Genomic DNA, 19,220 nt, shown 5'->3' with positions numbered 1-19,220 from the left:
TGACATGTGCACAGGCTAGCTGTATGCTGAGTTGCTGATCAGATATACATTTGCGTAGACTGAAGTGCAGTGATGAGCTGGAGAGCAACATGCACGCGTGTAAATTAATAAATTGTCATTGCTTATATACGCAATATATATATATATATATATATATATATATGTATATATATATGTATATATATATATATATATATATATATATATATATATATATATATATATATATATATATATATATATATATATACACGCATGCCATTGCAAGACAGGGTAGTAGTAAGAACTAACATGCACGCGTGTAAATTAATAAATTGTCATTGCTTATATACGCAATATATATATATATATATATATATATATATATATATATATATATATATATATATATATATATATATATACATATATATACACGCATGCCATTGCAAGACAGGGTAGTAGTAAGAACTAAGAAATACTGCTAGGGTTTTATTTTCCTTTGCATGCCTAGTCAAACTATATACTCCCTCAATTCCAAATTACAAATCATTCCAACTTTCTTGGAGAGTCAAAGCTTCTCAAGTTTTACCAACATTGTAGAGAGAATTACAAAAACTTATCAAATGCGTATACTATGAAAGTATTAATGAAGAATCTAATGATACTTAGTTGTGGTATCATAAATGCTAATATTTTATTATATAAATTTAATTAAACTTAAGATGTTTTTGACTCTTTAAGAAAGTTTAAAAGACTTATAATTTGGGATGGAGGGAGTATACTCGTCTCATAGGCATAAGAGGACAAGGTTATCCATCCATTTGATTCGATATGCAACAACCAGGTTGGCGGTGCATGCACATGGCCAAATGGTAGTGGTTGCTGGAATCCACCATGCACACTACACAAGCAGCAGGGAGAAGCAAGGGACCCCTGTCCGCTGATCCCGGGCACAAACCATGCCATGCATATACGGAGGAGTATAAACTAAACAAGACAGCTTCACACATCCCCATGCTAACTAAGCTATTTCATCTTCAGCGAGCGGCATCAAATTAGACTTGCAGGAACCCGTATCTTGGATCACAAGCCTAACATATCTAAAATATATGCATGCAGTGTATTTCTTCGATGCTAGCTAGCTTATTAGTTTTTATTAATCCTCCACCTCCTTCTGCTGCTGTACTAATATATATACATGATGAGATAACTTGCATTGATCCCTTAGCTTTCTGTTGCTGGACAGGTTAACAACTTGTTTCACTATAGTCTATACAAAATATTTTTCTTCATAAAGGGATCGTCGTCGGAGTATAGTAATATATTTATCCTTATTTGTGGAAGTCAAGTCAAACAGAGCTGTAGATATTTGCAGGGTCTAAACTCTAAACAATACTGCTGTGTGTACAACTTAGCCAGTTTTGACCGAGCAACTGTCGAGTCTGAACTCTGAAACAGATATAGGTCGACCTTCCAGCAGAAAAATAAAGGGCCAAAGAAATTCAGGAACCCACTGGTCTGTCAGAAAACTGCATAGGTTAGAACAAACAAGTTGCTTTGTTTAGGAAGATCTGTCATAACGACAGAGGTAGCAGCTTTGACCAGGGCAATGCAATGGGGATGCATGCGACTTGACCTTTCTGTATATTTTTTATGTTGTTTTCTTAACTTTAGTTCGAAATTCGGGGCCCAACAAGAAACAAAACAAAACCTTGTTTTATGAATTACTATTCTTAAGGCCTTGTTTAGATGTGCATGTATTCATCTCAATCCATATGTATTGAAGTGGATTGTAGTGGAATTAAACTAAATTCCATTCCATTCAACTCCAACACATGTGGATTGAAATGGATACACATGTACCCAAACCTAAGGAACATTGTTGTCATCTTATTCTGATTTAATTTGTTCCAAGCTACCTACAGCCTTTATGGGTGTAGCTTCAGCTGCACTGCGTGTCTGCCACATAGTTCACAGACATAGATTTTAACTTAAATACAATGTTTCATTTGCGTGTACGGTCCGGGAAAAAATGATTTTTTTTTTTTGAGTTCTTGTTTTAAATTTCATTTTGTTTCCGTCCATGCAGTCATTTTTTCTTTACTTTGCATTGGTTGCTTGTTTTTTGTGGCTGCATGTTTTTTCCTATACAAAGTTCATGCTAGAGGACACTTTGTTGAATAAAATCCAAATTTGTTAGGTTTTGATTTGCATTATGTCAATTAGGATCATCTTCACAAAAACAAAATATTTCTATTGTCAAATAATGAATCGATACCATTGCACAAATTCCAATTCGTACCAATCACAAGTAGTACGTAGTTAATCCCTTTGCTCAATAATGAATAAAAAGATGTAGCCATGCATGATTGGCACCCAGCTATCAAACAGATGCATGCAAAGCTGGTACGTACAAGGGAACAAAATGGATGCACATTGTTTATTTTCCCACATCTTCTTCCTTCATTGATTTTCCATGATGGAATCTTTACAGCCTTTTGGCATCTCACCAACACACTCGATTATATAGACGATACGATACACACAGATAAACAAATGGAAATACAGCCTTGCAAATTTCTCATGACAGGCACGCTGGCATCATTTAAAAAGATTGGGACTTTTTTTTTCTATCTCTCACAGAATATATGCAGATACATTGTCCATTCTCGGTTAAAAAATAGGGTAAGTAGGAGCGCAAGAAAAAAAAAACATGTTAGGCCCTATTTGATAGAGCTCAAGCCAGATGCGACCCCTCCGTGCACGGTAGCTTACACTATAACAAACAGTCGTTTTTTTCTTTTTTTTCTTAAAATAATAAGCCAATTTTTTTAGTTTCACTTACTTGACTCCTCCATGCATCGTAGCAAGGAGCCGGAACGGAAGGAAGCCATGTCAAACATTCCAAATCTAATGAAAACTGTTCACTTATGTCCCAGTGGGTGAGTGGTCACAATGTGAGTTCTTTTTCACATCATGGATCACATAGGATGCCCCGGATTGCTAGGTTAATAATGTGAACTGGTACATGATAAACCTAAAACTAATCAAGTGTATGTGGGGGCAAGAAGATTAGGGTGGTGGATCCAATCTGTCATCTTTTGCGGTGGCAATCTATATGTATATTTTCTTGGATCGGTGAGCTAGCTAGGCTGAGTCAGTTGTCCACAACTGCTGCTGGCTGCAGGCAGCACACCACAGCACTGGAACCCACTCCCTGTCGTCTCATCCTCCCATGTGCCTCCTAGGCCTTGTTTAGATTGCTTCAAAATTCCAAGTTTTTTCACTCTCTCTTCATCACATCAATTTTTGGACACATGCATGGGGCATTAAATGTAGGTAAAAAAAATAACTAATTGCGCAGTTTGGTTGTAAATCACGAGACGAATCTTTTGAGCCTAGTTAGTCCATGATCAGACAAAGTTTGTCAAATACAAACGAAACATGCTACAGTGTCCAGATTGCAAAAATTTGCAATCTAAACAAGGCCCCAGCTCCCACCCAACACATTGCGCTGCAGTCTTGCAGACCACCTGTCTCCCCTCCCTCCCTCTCTCTCATATCATTTCCCTAATCATACAGTAGTGCTGGCGGCAATGGCGGAGCCACCCTAGCGGCGGGGTGGGGCGGCCGCCCCAGCTACTGGCGAGCTCGTCCAAGACCCCCGGACCCCTTCTTCCTTAACACCGGTGGCGAGCACGAGCAGGATGCAGCGACCTGCGCCGCTCGAGCGTGGAAGAAGAAAGCAGAGGTGAGAGGATAAACGGGCACAGAATGGGCCTTTTATTTACTTTGTTCAGCCCAACAGATGTGAGACCGTGAGTGGCCCTTAAAAGCCCACCATCTCACACAAGCGCACTCCTTCCCTAACCGGTGGATTCGTTCCCAAATTCCAAATCCCCCAATCGTGACCTGCAGCCAAGCTCGCGAGGAGCTGGTCGCTGCCCGCCAGGCCCTGCCCGCCGCCCAAATGCCCGCTGGCCACTGCGGCTCCACCTCCGCGCCGACTGCCGAGTGGGGACCGTCGTGCGGTCGCCAGATCGCCTGCCGCCTCCCGCCGCTCCACATTGGCCGTCGACGTCGCCAGCTCGCCCCCGACCGCCCTCTGCGGCCCCCGCCCGCCTCCCACCGGCCGGCCAAGACTCTAGGAGGCAGGAGCTGCTCAACTGCTACTGCTTTGGCGGCTCTGTTGCGAGCCTGCGATGGAGGGAGGAGAGGAGCAGCTTCACTAGGCAGCGCTGCTTTTGGGTAAGCGTGATTGATGATTGTGTGGTACTCTCCCTAAGCATTGTTCTGTTTGGTGCTTTTGATTAGGATGTAGCTTGTGTATAGAGTTCGCCCCAGCTAAAAAAAATTTCTGGCTCCGTCATTGGCTGGCGGTAAGATCTCCCTCTCTGTCAATCAGATGGAAACTGTTCACCAGAAGTTAGTTACTTATTACAAGTTACAGTGCATATGTATCCTTCTTGCTTAACATGCAGCATGCATGACCATATATACACTAATACACATGACTGAACAAGTATATGCATTGTTCTCTACATTACTACATATATATATACAGATGTAGCATAGGTAAAGTCAATATCCAGTTTACAAGAGGTAAGTCGGTAACTGCTCTTCTTTTGGTGTTATTCCTGGTGAGAAAAAACAGTGGAGCACCACATCTCTCTTATTGCTGAACACATGTGCAATGCAACAGGGTTGTGGCCATGGCCTCTTTATTTTGATTGAAGAATTATATATCCAATTAATAGTTATATATATATCTCTTTCCAAAATTACAAAAGGAAAAGGAAAAAAAATTTCTTACTCATCATCAATTTGAGTTCACAGGAATGCATTTTGCATTGGCTGACAGTCACAGAGCAGTACTGTCTCATCGATCGATCAACAACATGCATGGTGGCAGCAGCAGCAGCAGCAGCAGAGAGCAGACAGCAATGTCACCGCAGCTAGCAGCTTAGTCGAGCTTCCACGCGTAGAGGTACAAGCAGAAGCCGGTGGTGGCTGCCACCGTGCCGTCGAGCATCCCCGCGGCCATCCCCGCCGGCGCCGACGCGCTGGACAGCACGATGGGGCGGAAGATGAAGAGCGCCGGCCTGGTGCCGGCGCTGAAGAGCCAGTCGTGCACGTCCCAGAACACCTCCACCTTGGCCCGGCTGAAGGTGAGCGACTGGTTGCCCCTGAACTTCCACTGCAGGTGCTTCACCTGCACGGCCTCCTCGCCGTCGATGGCGATGGTCATCTCGACGTCGGCGTCGCCGCCCTCGCCGCCGCCGCCGCACTCGATGGCGATGTCGTACACGTCGCCCTGGTCGTGGAACCGCGCCTTGGCCACGAACCGCCGCCTGCCGAACACGTGCTCCCGCCGCGCCACGGGGACGGCCTCGGCCTCCGCGGCCGTGCACGGCGCCGCGCGACGGAGCGCGTCGCGCCGCATGTCGCCCTGCACCAGCACCACCTCGCCGGCCGCCTCCAGCGCCACGAAGTACCCGCACCGTGGCTCGGGGACGCCGGCGCCGAACCGCGCCCGCCGGAGGTCCCACAGCACGCGCACGGCCGCTGGGGCCGTCGACGCGCCGCCGCAGAGCTCCACGTTCCGCGAACCCGCGCGGCGCCAGAACTGCCACGGCCGCAGCTCTACTCTGCACTCCGCGGACGCGCCGTCGGCCCCGGAGATGGCTACGGCGAAAGCGTGCGAAAGGAGGTCGCGGGACCAGGACACCGTCACGACGCGCGAGTGCCCGGCGATCTTGGCGCGGTACACGGACGCGGTGACGGCCTTGCCTGGCTTGTGGCTGCCGTTGCCCGCGACGTCGTCGACGGCCGCGAGGTCGCAGGGCGAGGGTGCCGTGGGCTGGTCGCCGCCGCTCCGGTGCGTGTAGGACGACACGTGGTGGTCCAGCATGGCTACACTGCTACAGCCGCGACAGCGTCATGTAGAAGAGAGAGAGACGGGAAGAAAAAGGAAAGAGAGAGAGAGGAAGGCGCAGGGGAGGAACAAGAGATGCTTATATAGTGACGACCAGCTTTGCTGCTTGTAGAGAGGGGAAGAAGAAGGAACATGCATGCATGGATGATAGGGTACGGTGGTGGGTGATGAACTCATCATCATCGTCGTCGTCATCATCATGGAGCTACGATACCTTTCGCCATCACTAAACTATTCTATTTGATCAGATCGATCGGCTCTGCTGGATACAGGCAAAATGCTACATAATTGCATTGGATTCATGTGTTGGATGATGGGCTGTTTGTTGGATACATCATACATGCATGTATATATATATATATGTATTCATATTTGAATATATATGTATGTATATATATATATATATATGCGGATGGATCGTTAGCAACCAGTCAGCATGGTGATTTTGGTATTGAATTTTCTGTTGTGTTAGTTTCTCTTGTTTGTTATATATATATATATATATATATATATATATATATATATATATATATATATATATATATATACTACTCTGTAGCTGGCTACAAAATAACTTATTCTGTAGCCACTTTGAGTTACGATAATTACTATGTTAATTTACGGGATTATAGTAACTCCTTACTAAGTGGTTTACTATAATGTTATGGTAAATATCCCCATGTGTTATAGTAACCTAACTATCGTAAATATATATTGGCATTATCGTAAATTAGTATATAAAATTATCGTAAATGGAGGTGGCTACAAAATAACTTATTTTGTAGCTGGCTACTAAATATATATATATATATATATATATATATATATATATATATATATATATATATATATATATATAAGTGCTACCCTACAGCTAGCTACAAAATAACTTATTTTGTAGCTGGCTACTAAATATACTCTATATATATATATATATATATATATATATATATATATATATATATAGAAGTGCTACCCTACAGCTAGCTACAAAATAAATTATTTTGTAGCCGAGCCCAAACTGTGGACGCGGACCGATCGGCAACGTCCCAGTGTCCCACCAGCCCCAGGAAATCCGTTGCATGCATGGCTCAATTATTAGCCGGCAATAATTCGCCTTCCAACCAGCGCTGCGCCATGTCCCCTAAATCACCACCTATAAACACCGCTAAGCGCCGTTGTATATTTTACTGACCACAAAACCACCGTGCCACTCTATTTGCTTCGTCCTCCGCCCGGCTGATCCCCTTTTTCTCTCTCAAATTTTGGATGCAAATACATTTTATTGATATTCCTACGTGTTCCTTGTTGGAATGTCAACCTGTAAGTTGATTTTTCGCTGCATGTATGTCCAGACTGCTTGATTTTTTTTTTGCATGTATGTCCAGATTGGTTTCTCTACTTTGTAACTTGTTAAATACAAACTAACTTTCGCTACCGTACAATTCAATAATTTGCAGAAATCTCGTAAATAGATTATGTAACTACATGGTCAGAAATATATTTTAGTAAATCAATTTAAAAGTTTCTCGTGAATCATACTACAAGGGTTAGAAAGGCATAGATTCTAGTAAATATTTTTTCAAAAATCTAGTAAATAGAATATCGTAACTACCAGGGGCAGAAAGGCATAGCTTCTAGTAACCAATTTGCAAATCTAGTAAACATATTATGGTAACTAATCTAAGGAGGCATCATATATTCTAGTAAATCATTTAAAAATAACAAGATTATGGCATTGTGAATCAGACAGAATATCGTAACTACTCAATCATAGGTACTACAATGATCCTTTCCAGTTCTATCGAATATTTCATGGTAAAATTAATCTCATATTTCATGATAAATTCCCGTCGTACAAATTCCTATCCTAATTATCATATCGAGACATTCAAAACACAGTAACTATTTTTATCGTAAAATGATCTCATATATGGATGGATCATTAGCAACCAGTCAGCATGGTGATTTTGGTATTGAATTTTCTGTTGTGTTAGTTTCTCTTGTTTGTTTGTATCCATTTCAGTTCGTTGCTCCTCCTTGATTTGCGCTGATCGATGTCGGTGCAGTCTTTGTAGCTAGTACCAGCTGTCGTGTGAAAATGAGAGGACAGCAACAGCATGCACTGCAATGCAGTGCAAGAGGTGTGCTGCTTGTTGTTTTCATGTCCATCTGGGCATGCATGTGTATCCTCTTTCCTTATTGGTTTGATGCATGCACCATATCCATAAAGAGGCATTGTTTGTGGGGGCGCATTAAAATACAATCATCGTTCAAGATGAACCTTTAGAGATATAGAGATGTGCAATTTATCATATCTCAACATTCTGCTTATGCAAATATTATGCCATAATCTCATAGTAGAGGGAAAACACTCACTAGGATAGGAGTACCTTGTAGTAACAATTTGGAGCTTGACAAAAGCTGGTTGGGTTAGGACCTGATTGGTTTGAGCCCAGCCAAAACTGCCTGATCCAGACATGAATCCGAGGCGTCCAAATTTGGAGACCTGGGACTGAGATTGCTGACTAGGCTAGGAGATAAGAGGACTCCAACCAAACAGCTCTGTAATCTTTTGTTAGTATTGTAAGTCATGGACTCACCTCTCCTGATGCTGCTTGTTTATTTAAAGCCCCCCAAACCAGCTCCAGTGGTCAACGAGTCTCCACATCCTCTCCTTCCTCCATAGATCCCAAGATGTGGTGACAGCATTGGAGGGTGGCCCTGCACTGTAGTCTGTAACAGAGATCCAATTTCTATGTGCACAATTCCTAGCCCAGGCCCTGTTCGCTTGAACTTATCAGCCGTACCATTTCAGCGAAATAACAGTGTTTTTCTCTCGCAACAAATCAGCATCAGCCGTACACAGATTTAGATGCACCACTGAAAAGAAGTGCACAAAGGCATAAATAAAACCGGGGCAGCCAGGCATATGCATGTGGGAGATCTGGAGCACGCATGTGTTGCACAAATGCTTATTTATCATCCACTGCCCACTCCCAGAATCCAGATCTGCTACCTCATCACTGGGAGTGCATGGAGACTTCCTCCGCAGCTTCAGCAGCCTCCACGGCACACTTGCAATTAACAAATATATACATCTATCTTTCCCCTATATTTTTAATGATATACATCAGTATGTGCGCACATATGGTACAGCTCTAAGAACTTGGTGGAACCATGTGATCCAGAAAATAATTGCACTTTAAGTTTGTCATTGCAAGTTCGGAACAGCTCAAACACTGATGTATATCCTTGGCAAGTCAAAGTACAAAAGAAACAAAAAAGAAAAAGAAAAAGAAAGGGATGCACTCCTTATGTATTCAGGCACACAGCGGCATAGTGGTATCTGCAGATTTCATTTGGTGTGCAGAAACTTCATCTTGCCGTCAAAAACCTCCACACTGTTTGATTACTATTTAGTGCTTGGTCAGTGAATTGAAAGACCTCCAGACAAGCACTTCCAGCTTCTCCATTATATCAAAAAGAACAATGAAAAAGGCTTCAGACTAACTTTTGCACAACAGAGATCCCCTTTTGCACAACGACGGCTGTAAACAACTCCTTAGTGTGAGTATTTATAAATCTAACAACACACAGAGAAGATGCACAGAAACAGTTTAGCTAAGGTTTGTCGACTCTGTTTTTCTGTTCCATCTTCAAGCGGCATCGAGTTAAGGTCTCTTCCCGATCCTCTGCAGGTACAATTTTCAACATGTCCTCTATGTCTGCCTTATGCTTCCTTTGCAGCGCACTAAGCTCCTCTTGCTGCTGAGCCAACAGGTTTATTAACCTCTCGGTGACGTCTGCTACCAGATGCCAATCAGAATTGTGATCCCGATCATCTAAAGAGCGAGGGCTGCTACCAACAGAAGCTTCCCTAGACATGCTGTCGACCACAAATGAGTTCGACAAGTCCACAGATGATGATATTCGTTCAAACATGCCTTCAACAGGATGGATGGAATTATCTCTTGCACAGCTCACAATGTCATCTATTTTGTTCCTCTTTGGTATTCCATTGGCAATACTATCACCAATTTCAGGTTCCACCACCAATTGTGATATTTCACCGTCTCTCCTGGGTGAGTCCGACCAGTACTTTCGTCCAGAAGGAAGCTGTTCTTGAACAAAGCCGTTATGTGAGGCATTAACCTCATTACGAAATTCAGAAGTTCCCTCGTCACATTCTGAACTGTGGGTCTCAGAATGAGCAGCTTCATCCCCTTGGTTGTCAATTGATTCCTCTGCTGCCCAATCAGGAATATGTGAACGTATTTCAGCATCTATCATTTCTGCAATCGCCGTTACATCTTGATCTGTGAGATCCAGCTGCACGACCATCTCAGTTGCAACACTGATTGAAGTGTCCGCTTCAATATCAAAGGGGAAGTGGATGTTTTGGGCATGACCTGTGCATTGGGAGATAAAAATAGATAGAGGATAAGTGTCAGATTAACAATACAATGATAATTCAATGAGATTTGAATATTTGATCATGAAAACCTGTTGAATCAGCAATGCGCAGCTTCAAAAATATTGTATTCAAATCCTTCCGTTGACTCTCGACTGTTATACTTCGACCAATTGTGGCATGTGGATCCATGGTGTCATGTACATAGTTATCAGAAGGATGTGAATCTGACATGCTACCTGCATTTCACAATAAGGTTGACATATCAAGATGAGAGAAGCCTCATAGCGGTGAATCATTAAATCGGTGCCACGTTCATTACGCCTTTTCACGACTATACCTGAGTGATCATGGCGGCCCACAGATGATGCTACTCTGTCATATCTGAAACTAGAGCTTGGTTTTGGACTACCAGTATCTGCCATGTTTATTCTAAAGTACAGTTATGTGGGAACGAGAAAGTTTACTGCAACCTGCATCTGTAACATGAGATATCTCCAATTCAGTCAAGTACCTGATGTATTAAGATTTGGATGCAGTGGATAGAATATTTTTTCATCACTAACATCTAGGAGAAAAGGATCCATCAAGAGTTCTTTTGCCGAAAGTCTTTCAGTGGCTTTAGCAATGCATTTCTCTATAAATAACTTTACTTCAGGATCATCAATCTTAGCCAGTGAACCTGGCTTTTCACCCTGTCATATATACAGCAAATAAAGAGATTATGAAACTGAAAAATGTCACTTCATTGTACTATGAACATTGATTCAAGGAAGAATACATTTCCTAGGACATGCAGTGCATGAATAATATAAAATCCATTTTTGGAGTAGACTATGTAGCAAATCTAGTATGTGCATCCTATGCAGGTGTGTTCAATCCAATCAAGAAAGAGAAGGCTGGCAAAGAAAAGATATTCCTCCAAAACATTACCAATGAACAGGCTAGTATGTGATTTGTGTTAAAGAAAAGTCATGAACTCTTTTAGAATGATAAATCCACCAGTATGACACTATAGGCAGTTTGATACCAGGTTGAGAAAATAATGCAACGTACTAGTAGAATAAAAGACAACCACAGAGCCAGATGTCGCACTTGCTGTTGCTGTAGCTAGCCACTAGCCCACTACCCCTCGATCCATTATGTCGGTGCAAATGACAGTGGTTACTTATGTAATTTCTATGAACCAAAATACTAAAGCACAGGCATATAGTATAAGACAAGACAACCATAGGGATACATGTGACACTGCCTATGGCTTAGGCCTTATCCATCAATACATTATGACACTTCAAATAAATCATGCTAGCGGTTACTTATGTAATTTCTAGGCATAGCCATGCTTCCAGTACAATACTCACTGATGAATAACCCTGTTTGTTCGTTTATAACCATAAAAAGATACCTTCCACTGAAGCCTACAAGATCTTTCCATGTGGAGAACATTAAAACTGATCTTCATATAGATGTATTGACTCAACTAGAACTACATTAGCAGATCCGGATAGCATGCACACTCTTTAAAACTTTTATTCGGATCCTATACTTTAAATTATTTCAGTTGAAGACACTTGCAGCATCAGTAGTTTCACAGAATTCATTAGAAAAAGGTGACTATTTGTTTAAAACATATGGCTCTTAACTAACCCTAAAGATAAAAAGTCACAGATTATGTCGGAAAATAATGTTCTAAGATTGCCCTAACTAAAATGCATAACTCTGGCTTCATGTTTAGCCAAGATCCACATGTATTCTTAAAGAAATAGCTAAAAGTAATTGGAAGGATAAGTAAACTAACATCAGATACTTTTTTGTATATCTGTGCTGCATTCGAACATTCACAATATGGGTACTCAAATGTAACAAGCTCCAGTAAACACATCCCAAAAGCATAGATGTCTACAAGCTCATTATATTCCTCATCATAGAGTTCCGGTGCCATGAATTCCGGTGTACCTAAGAAGAAGCAGAGGTCACACGAGAAATTACAAATTTCTAATGGAAGTAAATAAAATGAATTGCTTACCAATGATGCTATGAGCTGAACGTGCATTATCCAGGATAGTTGCTAAACCAAGGTCTCCAATCTTTACCTCACCCTGGTTTCCATTCACAAATATATTGTCACACTTTAAGTCTCTATGGATTACTGGTGGATCGTGGCTGTGCAGGTAGACAAGACCACTCAAGATTTGCCTTGACCATTTCTTTAAAGCTCTAATGTCTACCTTCTTGTGCTTAATCCGGTACCTAAACAGAAAAGGAAGAGATTGGTACACGGTTCAGCAAGAGAAAGGTCGTGTATTTTCAAAGGTCTAAAATGTATGTAGCTTGTAAATTTTGTTCATATCAATGTTGTGTCCTCTTAGATATGACTGGGTGATAACAACAATGTTAACCCAAATGGTTTCAGTTACTTAATGCAGCTTGCACAAAATATCTGAAGAAAAACAATTATAATCAAAGAGGCACGTACTGGCGCAACGTCCCTGATGTGAAGACCTCTGTGATGAAATTTATATTGTTGTTTCTTCTGTCAAGCCATGAATTGTAGAACTTTATTATGTTTTTATGCTTGAGGGTTTTAAGCAACCGCACTTCTGATCTCAGCCTCTCCAAATCATCATTGTTCCGAAGTAAATCTCCCACTTTAATCTGGTTCCAAGCAACTTCTAGCCCTTCAAGTTGATCAAAAGCCTTGTATCTATGCCAATAAAATCTAAATCAAGGATCCCAAGCAGATAGAATTGGAGCAGATATACGTGTTAATTAGCAAATATAGATGATCACCGTGGCACATCTCCATGGACTAAAAACAGTTGTGGACATAACACAAAAGTCTAGGCATCTAAAGAAAATATTGGATTTGTCTTTTCATCAAGATTGACTAACAGAATCTCTCAAATGAAATGCATACACACATGACCATGATCATAAACAAATTTCTAGAACTGAACTTTTTACAATGAATGGAAAACCATGCAATTACCAGCAGCTAGAAACTAGTGCTCCAGGTGATAAATGCATCAACATGCATAAGACTAATTTGGCACAGGCAGAGTTATTTCAAGTATCCAAGCAATTTGAATGGCTACCACGGAAACTTACATACTGAAGATAAATGTACTGTACACAGAAAAAGGGGAAAACGACACGTTTATACTTACGAGCATACTAAATGATGACATAAATGATAATTATCCAAAAGAAGATGGCACTTATCACTTTCCACACCAGAAAAAGGAAGGTAAATAATCATGTCAGACATGTACGTCTCAAACCACAGGCTGGAATCGATATGCTGAAATGTCAAACTTAATAAACCTAGGACATCAGGTACAAATGAAACGGCTGGGAAACTGAAAAGAAGGCAATGCATTGAGCAATCACAGCACAGCAATGCGGTAGTGTATTTAAATGAAAGAATGTCAGAATTTGCACACAACGGCAATATATGCCAGACACTGAGACAGAGTATCCCCCAAGAGGCTGCACCTTAGAGGCATCAGGGCAGGAACTTTGGGTGATAAGCGCACTAGAAAGCATGGAACCAATCCAAATGACGCGATGCAAGAGCCTAAGAAAAGATCCCCCATGGGTAAACATGGGTGTCTTCATTCGATAGCACGAAGTCAAACAACCCTGGCTGTAACCGCCATACCAAAATGTCTACTTGATGAGCCTAGGACAGCAGGTACAAAATGGAATTGGGAACTGACATGGAGACAATGCATCAAGCAATCACAGCGGAGCAATGCAGTCAGGTATTTCAACGAAAGGAGATTAGAATTCCCAACAAAAAGGCAATATGTGAGGCATCATATCATATTCATATAGAGAGAGCGGCATCGGGGCTGGAACTTTTGGGCAATGAGCGCATCAGAAACCATGGAACCGATCCAAATCGGCGAGAACCTAAGAAACGATCCCCTCCCATGGCATGGACCGCGTAAAAACGGGATCTTTAATCGATCGCGCGAAGTCAAAGGACCCCGAATCAGACTCAGGCGTCAAAGGCCTCCGGGGGGGAATGAAAGGATACACCGTCTTGAAGGCGCCCTTGCCGAGAACCTCCGTGTACTGCAAGAGTGTGGAATGCGTGAGCACGGGAGCGGGGGGCGAGGGATCAGAGGCCAAATCGAGCGGAGGCGGGGAGCGTGGTCGGGAAGGGAGGCATTACCCGCCCGTAGCGGCCGGTGGGGTCGACCTCGGCGAACTCCGTCTCCGTCTCCGTCTCCGTCTCCGGCGGCGTGGGTGGCATCGCGGGCGGGCGGGCGGGCTGGGGAGGTTTGCCGTTTTGGGGCCGTCGCGGCTGGGCGCTTAATTGGGATCACAGGGGCTCGCGCTCGCCTCCCTTTCCGGCCGGAAAGCAACCTTTACTCTCTCGAGTCTTGAGAGAGAGTTGTGTGTGAGACTGAGACCCGACGTCCCGACCCGACGACTCCACCTCGACCCACCACGGCACCACCCCAGACGACAACTCCAACTGCGACTGCGTGCTGGACTACTCGATCGTCGTCGTGTGAAGGAGACGAAGGTCAGAGTCACACAGCCTCACAAGCACAGGCAGGCTCCGCTCCTCTCATCTCAATGGTCTGTCAGTTTGTTCTGCCACGTTCCATTCCAGTGTTGGGAAACGGTGAAGGTAAAAAGCTCATCCCTCATTCCAAATTCCAAGTTTGTTCTGTCCGTTCCAAATTATAGCTTACTACGTATATGTCTAGATATTAAAGAATCTATAAAAAAAGAAAATCAAAATGACCTATAACTTGAAACTGAGGAAGTAATAGAGAGAGAGTTTATTATATATCTAGACAAAAATATATATCTAGATAGTCAATAAAAAACATAAACTAATTTTTATTTGGCTTAAGATTTAGGTATAAAAGAAATAATTGTTTATGCCAAAAGATCGAATTTTGTTTAGTGTGTGAACACCCATGACAATTGTGGTTCATCTCTTCACCTCGTCGATCGACCTCCTTAAATACCGCTACTATCTCCTCTAGCTCGCCATGCAGAGCACGGCGTCCTGCACAGAGGCGCCTCATTGCATCTGCGTCAGAAACAAGCATTGATAGGAAGATCAGGATTCCATGGCTCGAAGGCCACGGCGGTGAGGCGACCTCGTGGTGTTCACGGAGTGCGATGCCATGGAGCAGCGGTGTAGAGCCTAAGCTCAGCAACTGCGGCTCCAATCTCTGCAAGCTCAGTGGTCATGCTATATGTGAAGCATCCCGTTGGGACCAACACCCACAATGAGGCTCTATCTGGGACACTGCTCATCAGTGGTGGATTAGGCGCGGTGCTGGCGTTCCGACCACGCTGCACCCTATCCTGCATCACGCATTACGCTGAAAGCAACAACATACTGGCGTGGTGGGAGTGCACACTTCAGAAGGTACGGAGGAAGCGCGTTGGTGGCAAGACCAAGCGTATGGGCGAACCATGCAGATACACAAGTTTTGTAAGCGGCTGATGCGGCATCGTGCAGGCCGCCTATAGGAGTATTAAGCCCACTTGCATCACTATTTATAGGAAGATAGACTTGTCACGTGTGGTGGTGTGGCCTTGAGTGCTTTGTGCTCCTACGTTGTATGTTATTTGGACCGTTTTTTCTTTTAAACTTTAACTCAGTCAATATGTGTCCATTATATATGAAGTTTTTACCATAGATTCTACATATCAATAGAATATTAGCATAAAAATTTCCCTGTAAAAGGACTAAGGAAACATCCTCTTTCAGTTTATGAAAGAAAACGTAGATCTATAACTACACCAAATATTTTATTCTAAAATGTAGACCTAGTCAAGAGGAGTTAAAAAATAGTTTTGCTATTTTTTATTTTTCTATTTCTATAATTTTCCACATCATTTACAAGTTAGCTGTTTTGCTAGAAAAAAAAACCGAAAAAAAGAAAAGGGGACAGGCCATGGCTCAGCTCAGTCTACTGGCGCAAAAGGCCCAAGCGACAGATTTCAGCCCAGCAGGAGGAGGCCCAACATCGGCTGAACTTTTACATGAGAAATCCTCGAGTTTCTGGAATTCAATTTAGATCGTTCCACCTTTTCTTTCTCTCTTGCACTTTTTTACCTGGAACCCTTCCTTTTCTTCTCTCTCTTTTTCTCATCCTCTTCCCCAAACCAGCACCCGATCTCAGGCACATACGTGCCGGCAGAGAACAGATCGGACATGGACAGGTGATTAGGCTGGACGAAAATTTATACGTGACAGAAATTTTGCCTCTTTATTATTACATATAGAAGGAAGTACTTGAGAAGAAAAATGAAAGAAAATCATGCAGTTACATCCCAGAGTACTACACAGTTAAAAGTCAATAAATATAACGACTTACAAAACCACAGTTTGAAACACACAACTTCATTTTCCTAGGAAACGAACGAATTACAGCCAAGGTTACCACACAGTTATAAGTGGGGAATACAACGAGAACTATAGCTGCACAGATCCCCCTAAAAGCACTCGAGTACGAGACAAGGTTACACACAGGGGCCAGATCTTCATAAGTTACATGCATTTCTCTCGGTAATAATTCAGAAAACACAAAATTCATAAAACCATGTACCTACAACTGATGTTTTTTAGTTGGCCGGGGAAAATTTAGAAGTAGTCAATACGGCACAAGTATCGGTGTTTTAGAAGAAATAAAAGAAACCTAAACAATTTTAATAATATAAAAATCCATAGGAACTTACATGAAAAAAAAACAGAACAGGTAGTAGACGCGTATGCAAGGCACGAATCCATTAAAGCACACGCAGTTCAACATGTTACATAGAAGGCGACATAATAAAATATAACAAAAACATGTAAATGATACTCAAAATGAGACGCAAATCTACTCCACACCCCCGTCGCTGTTGACGTCGTCGTCTTCTGGAGGTGCGTTTAGCAAGCCAACGTGATTTCCCAGCACAGCTGCAATAGCTTGTAACTGCATTGCATAGTTTGTAACTTTCTCTTCGCGCGACCGATCAACGCGAGGGAGCCCCAGAACACTCGCCACATCGTCCAACTTTGTTGAATGTGGCGTGCATGACTTCGACTGCGAACTGATTGTCCTTGATGAGGCGAAAGTGGTGCTCCTCGTTCCTCTTCGCCTGATCCTTCCTCTCCTTCACCAAAGCTGGATCTTTAGCTGAAGACTCACATGAGGAAAACCCACGCTGGCGAAATCGGAGTGTGGTACAAAGGCAGTGTGGATGTTGCTGGGTTTTTTTATATGAAAACTGTTTGGAAGAACCTGTAGCACCTGATTTTAAGGACAAAGCCGGATACACACCATATGTGAGTCCAAAAAGTCAAATCATATATATGGCTACAAATAGAGGTAATATTAAAGTACAATGCTTAATATATAACGTACTTAGTACAAAAGGTACAACCTTGGACAACAAATAGCGGTAAGAGTACAACTCTGATCCTCAGGTGAAGACTCTAACTCTACAGGGACAGCTGACTGGTTGATCACAAACCTAAACTCCTCCTGACTGTAGCAATCTGGTACCTATCTGATACCCATCCAGGATTTTTTCAAAGAATTAAAAATAAAGCAAGTGTAAATATATGTCGTACTCAACAAATATAACATGGGGTTCATGAGGCTCAAAAGGTTGACACTGATTTACGGCTATTAGCTTTTAGTGAGCCATAATTTTAGCAATTGAGTAGGAACAAATTTAGCATAAGCCCCAAATAACCAGATGATCATGTACCAGGAATAATGTATAGCATAAACAAATTAATCACAGATGTTCTTCTATTCCATAAGGGTCCCAAGGCCGTTCATGATCGTAAGCACGGCTGATATATCTGTTTTACACTATGCAGATGTTGTACACTTTCACCACAAATCGTGATTTTCATATGCCATCACCTCTTCCAAGGGAGTGTGGTAGGTAACACTAGGAGATCGTTCGCAGGTTCCACTAAAAGGTAGCAACCCGCTAAGGATTACCCATCAATTAGTAAGATTCCTGTCCAAGGTGTGACTAACAAAAGACAAAGAAACCAAAGTGCACCCCCTTGGCAAGCCGAAATCAAACCAATCGGAACCCCTCTTACGCCTTTCGGTAAGCTGCCACAAAGTAGTAAAAATCTGATACTAAGTCAAGCTAGAGCCATATAGCTTGTAGTTGTCACTTATAGATAAGTCCTTAGAGATAGAACACTACTACACAAAAAGTTTTACAAGGCATTTCCAAAATGGCCTCAGAGGCAGGCGGGCCGATTGCCCGCCTCGGTTATTCATGGCAGGGCAACTGGCCCAGCAACCACCTTCGTTAATGCTTAACCGAGGTGGGAAATATAACTGAACCGCCTCGGATAATGCCTATTAATCGAGGCGGGCATCCTAAGACAACCGCCTCGGTAAATCCTTAACCGAGGTGGGCATTCTAACTTAGTCACCTCGATAAATCAGGCCTAGCCCGCTAGCCCACACCAGCCCACTACCATCAGCAATATATAAATGAAATTAGAAACCCTAACACTCACTCTCCCTCTCCTCTCTTTCTCGCAGGCCGCGCCCTTCTCTCTGCGGTGCGCTCGGCACCGCGACCGTGACTTCCCTCTCCTTCCCTCGCGACTTCCCTCCTTCCCTCACGACCTCCTCCATCTCTCGACGGTGCCCCTCTCCTCCACTGTGGCTCTCTCCCCCATCGCCCCCACAGTGCCCCTATCCCCCCCACGACGTGGCCTCCCTCTCCATCCCTTGACGTGGCGGTGAGGCCTCCCTCTCCCTTCGACGACACGCCCTCCATCTCCCTTCGGCGAGCGGAGCAGCGGCGGATCGGGCGGCTCCCTCTTCTCCCTCCCCTAGCTCCGTGGATATGGCGGCGGCATGCACAGGGAGGCCGGATCCGGTG

General features: G+C 43.1%; 2 protein-coding genes across 3 annotated transcripts; both read right to left on the bottom strand.

Annotated features, from left to right (window-relative positions):
- Positions 1 to 4,752: 4,752 nt before the first annotated feature.
- On the bottom strand, positions 4,753 to 5,944 carry LOC136514805 (uncharacterized). Its single transcript, XM_066508512.1, has one exon. The coding sequence runs from the start codon at positions 5,891 to 5,893 to the stop codon at positions 4,946 to 4,948; it is 948 nt and encodes a 315-aa protein (XP_066364609.1). The 5' UTR covers positions 5,894 to 5,944; the 3' UTR covers positions 4,753 to 4,945.
- Positions 5,945 to 8,769: 2,825 nt separating this feature from the next.
- LOC136517450 (probable serine/threonine-protein kinase WNK2) lies at positions 8,770 to 14,856 on the bottom strand. 2 transcript variants are annotated; one of them, XM_066511012.1, is made up of 9 exons: positions 14,512 to 14,615; positions 13,499 to 14,411; positions 12,808 to 13,035; positions 12,358 to 12,581; positions 12,130 to 12,287; positions 10,846 to 11,026; positions 10,672 to 10,749; positions 10,424 to 10,570; positions 8,770 to 10,329 (listed from the first exon to the last, which is right to left on the bottom strand). In XM_066511012.1, exons 2-9 carry the CDS (start codon positions 13,708 to 13,710, stop codon positions 9,542 to 9,544), a joined length of 2,016 nt encoding a protein of 671 aa, XP_066367109.1. In that variant the 5' UTR covers positions 13,711 to 14,411; positions 14,512 to 14,615; the 3' UTR covers positions 8,770 to 9,541. The 2 variants fall into 2 exon arrangements, with proteins under 2 accessions (XP_066367109.1, XP_066367110.1); XM_066511013.1 differs by having other exon boundaries at positions 8,771 to 10,329; positions 14,374 to 14,411; positions 14,512 to 14,856.
- Between the last annotated feature and the right edge of the window lie 4,364 nt (positions 14,857 to 19,220).

This window comes from Miscanthus floridulus, chromosome 17, assembly GCF_019320115.1.
Source record: "Miscanthus floridulus cultivar M001 chromosome 17, ASM1932011v1, whole genome shotgun sequence".
In the NCBI taxonomy this organism is placed as follows: Eukaryota; Viridiplantae; Streptophyta; class Magnoliopsida; order Poales; family Poaceae; genus Miscanthus; species Miscanthus floridulus.
Note: the sequence above shows the minus strand (reverse complement) of the source record. Positions and strands in the feature narration are given on the sequence as shown.

Coding starts and splice junctions, on each gene's coding strand:
- LOC136514805 (XM_066508512.1), bottom strand. CDS start 5,893: ATGCTGGACCACCACGTGTCGTCCTACACGCACCGGAGCGGCGGCGAC.
- LOC136517450 (XM_066511012.1), bottom strand. CDS start 13,710: ATGCATTGCCTTCTTTTCAGTTTCCCAGCCGTTTCATTTGTACCTGAT. Junction 12,582..12,807: donor ACATCAGGGACGTTGCGCCA/GTACGTGCCTCT, acceptor TTTTCTGTTTAG/GTACCGGATTAAGCACAAGA. Junction 10,330..10,423: donor GCGCATTGCTGATTCAACAG/GTTTTCATGATC, acceptor CCCAATGCACAG/GTCATGCCCAAAACATCCAC.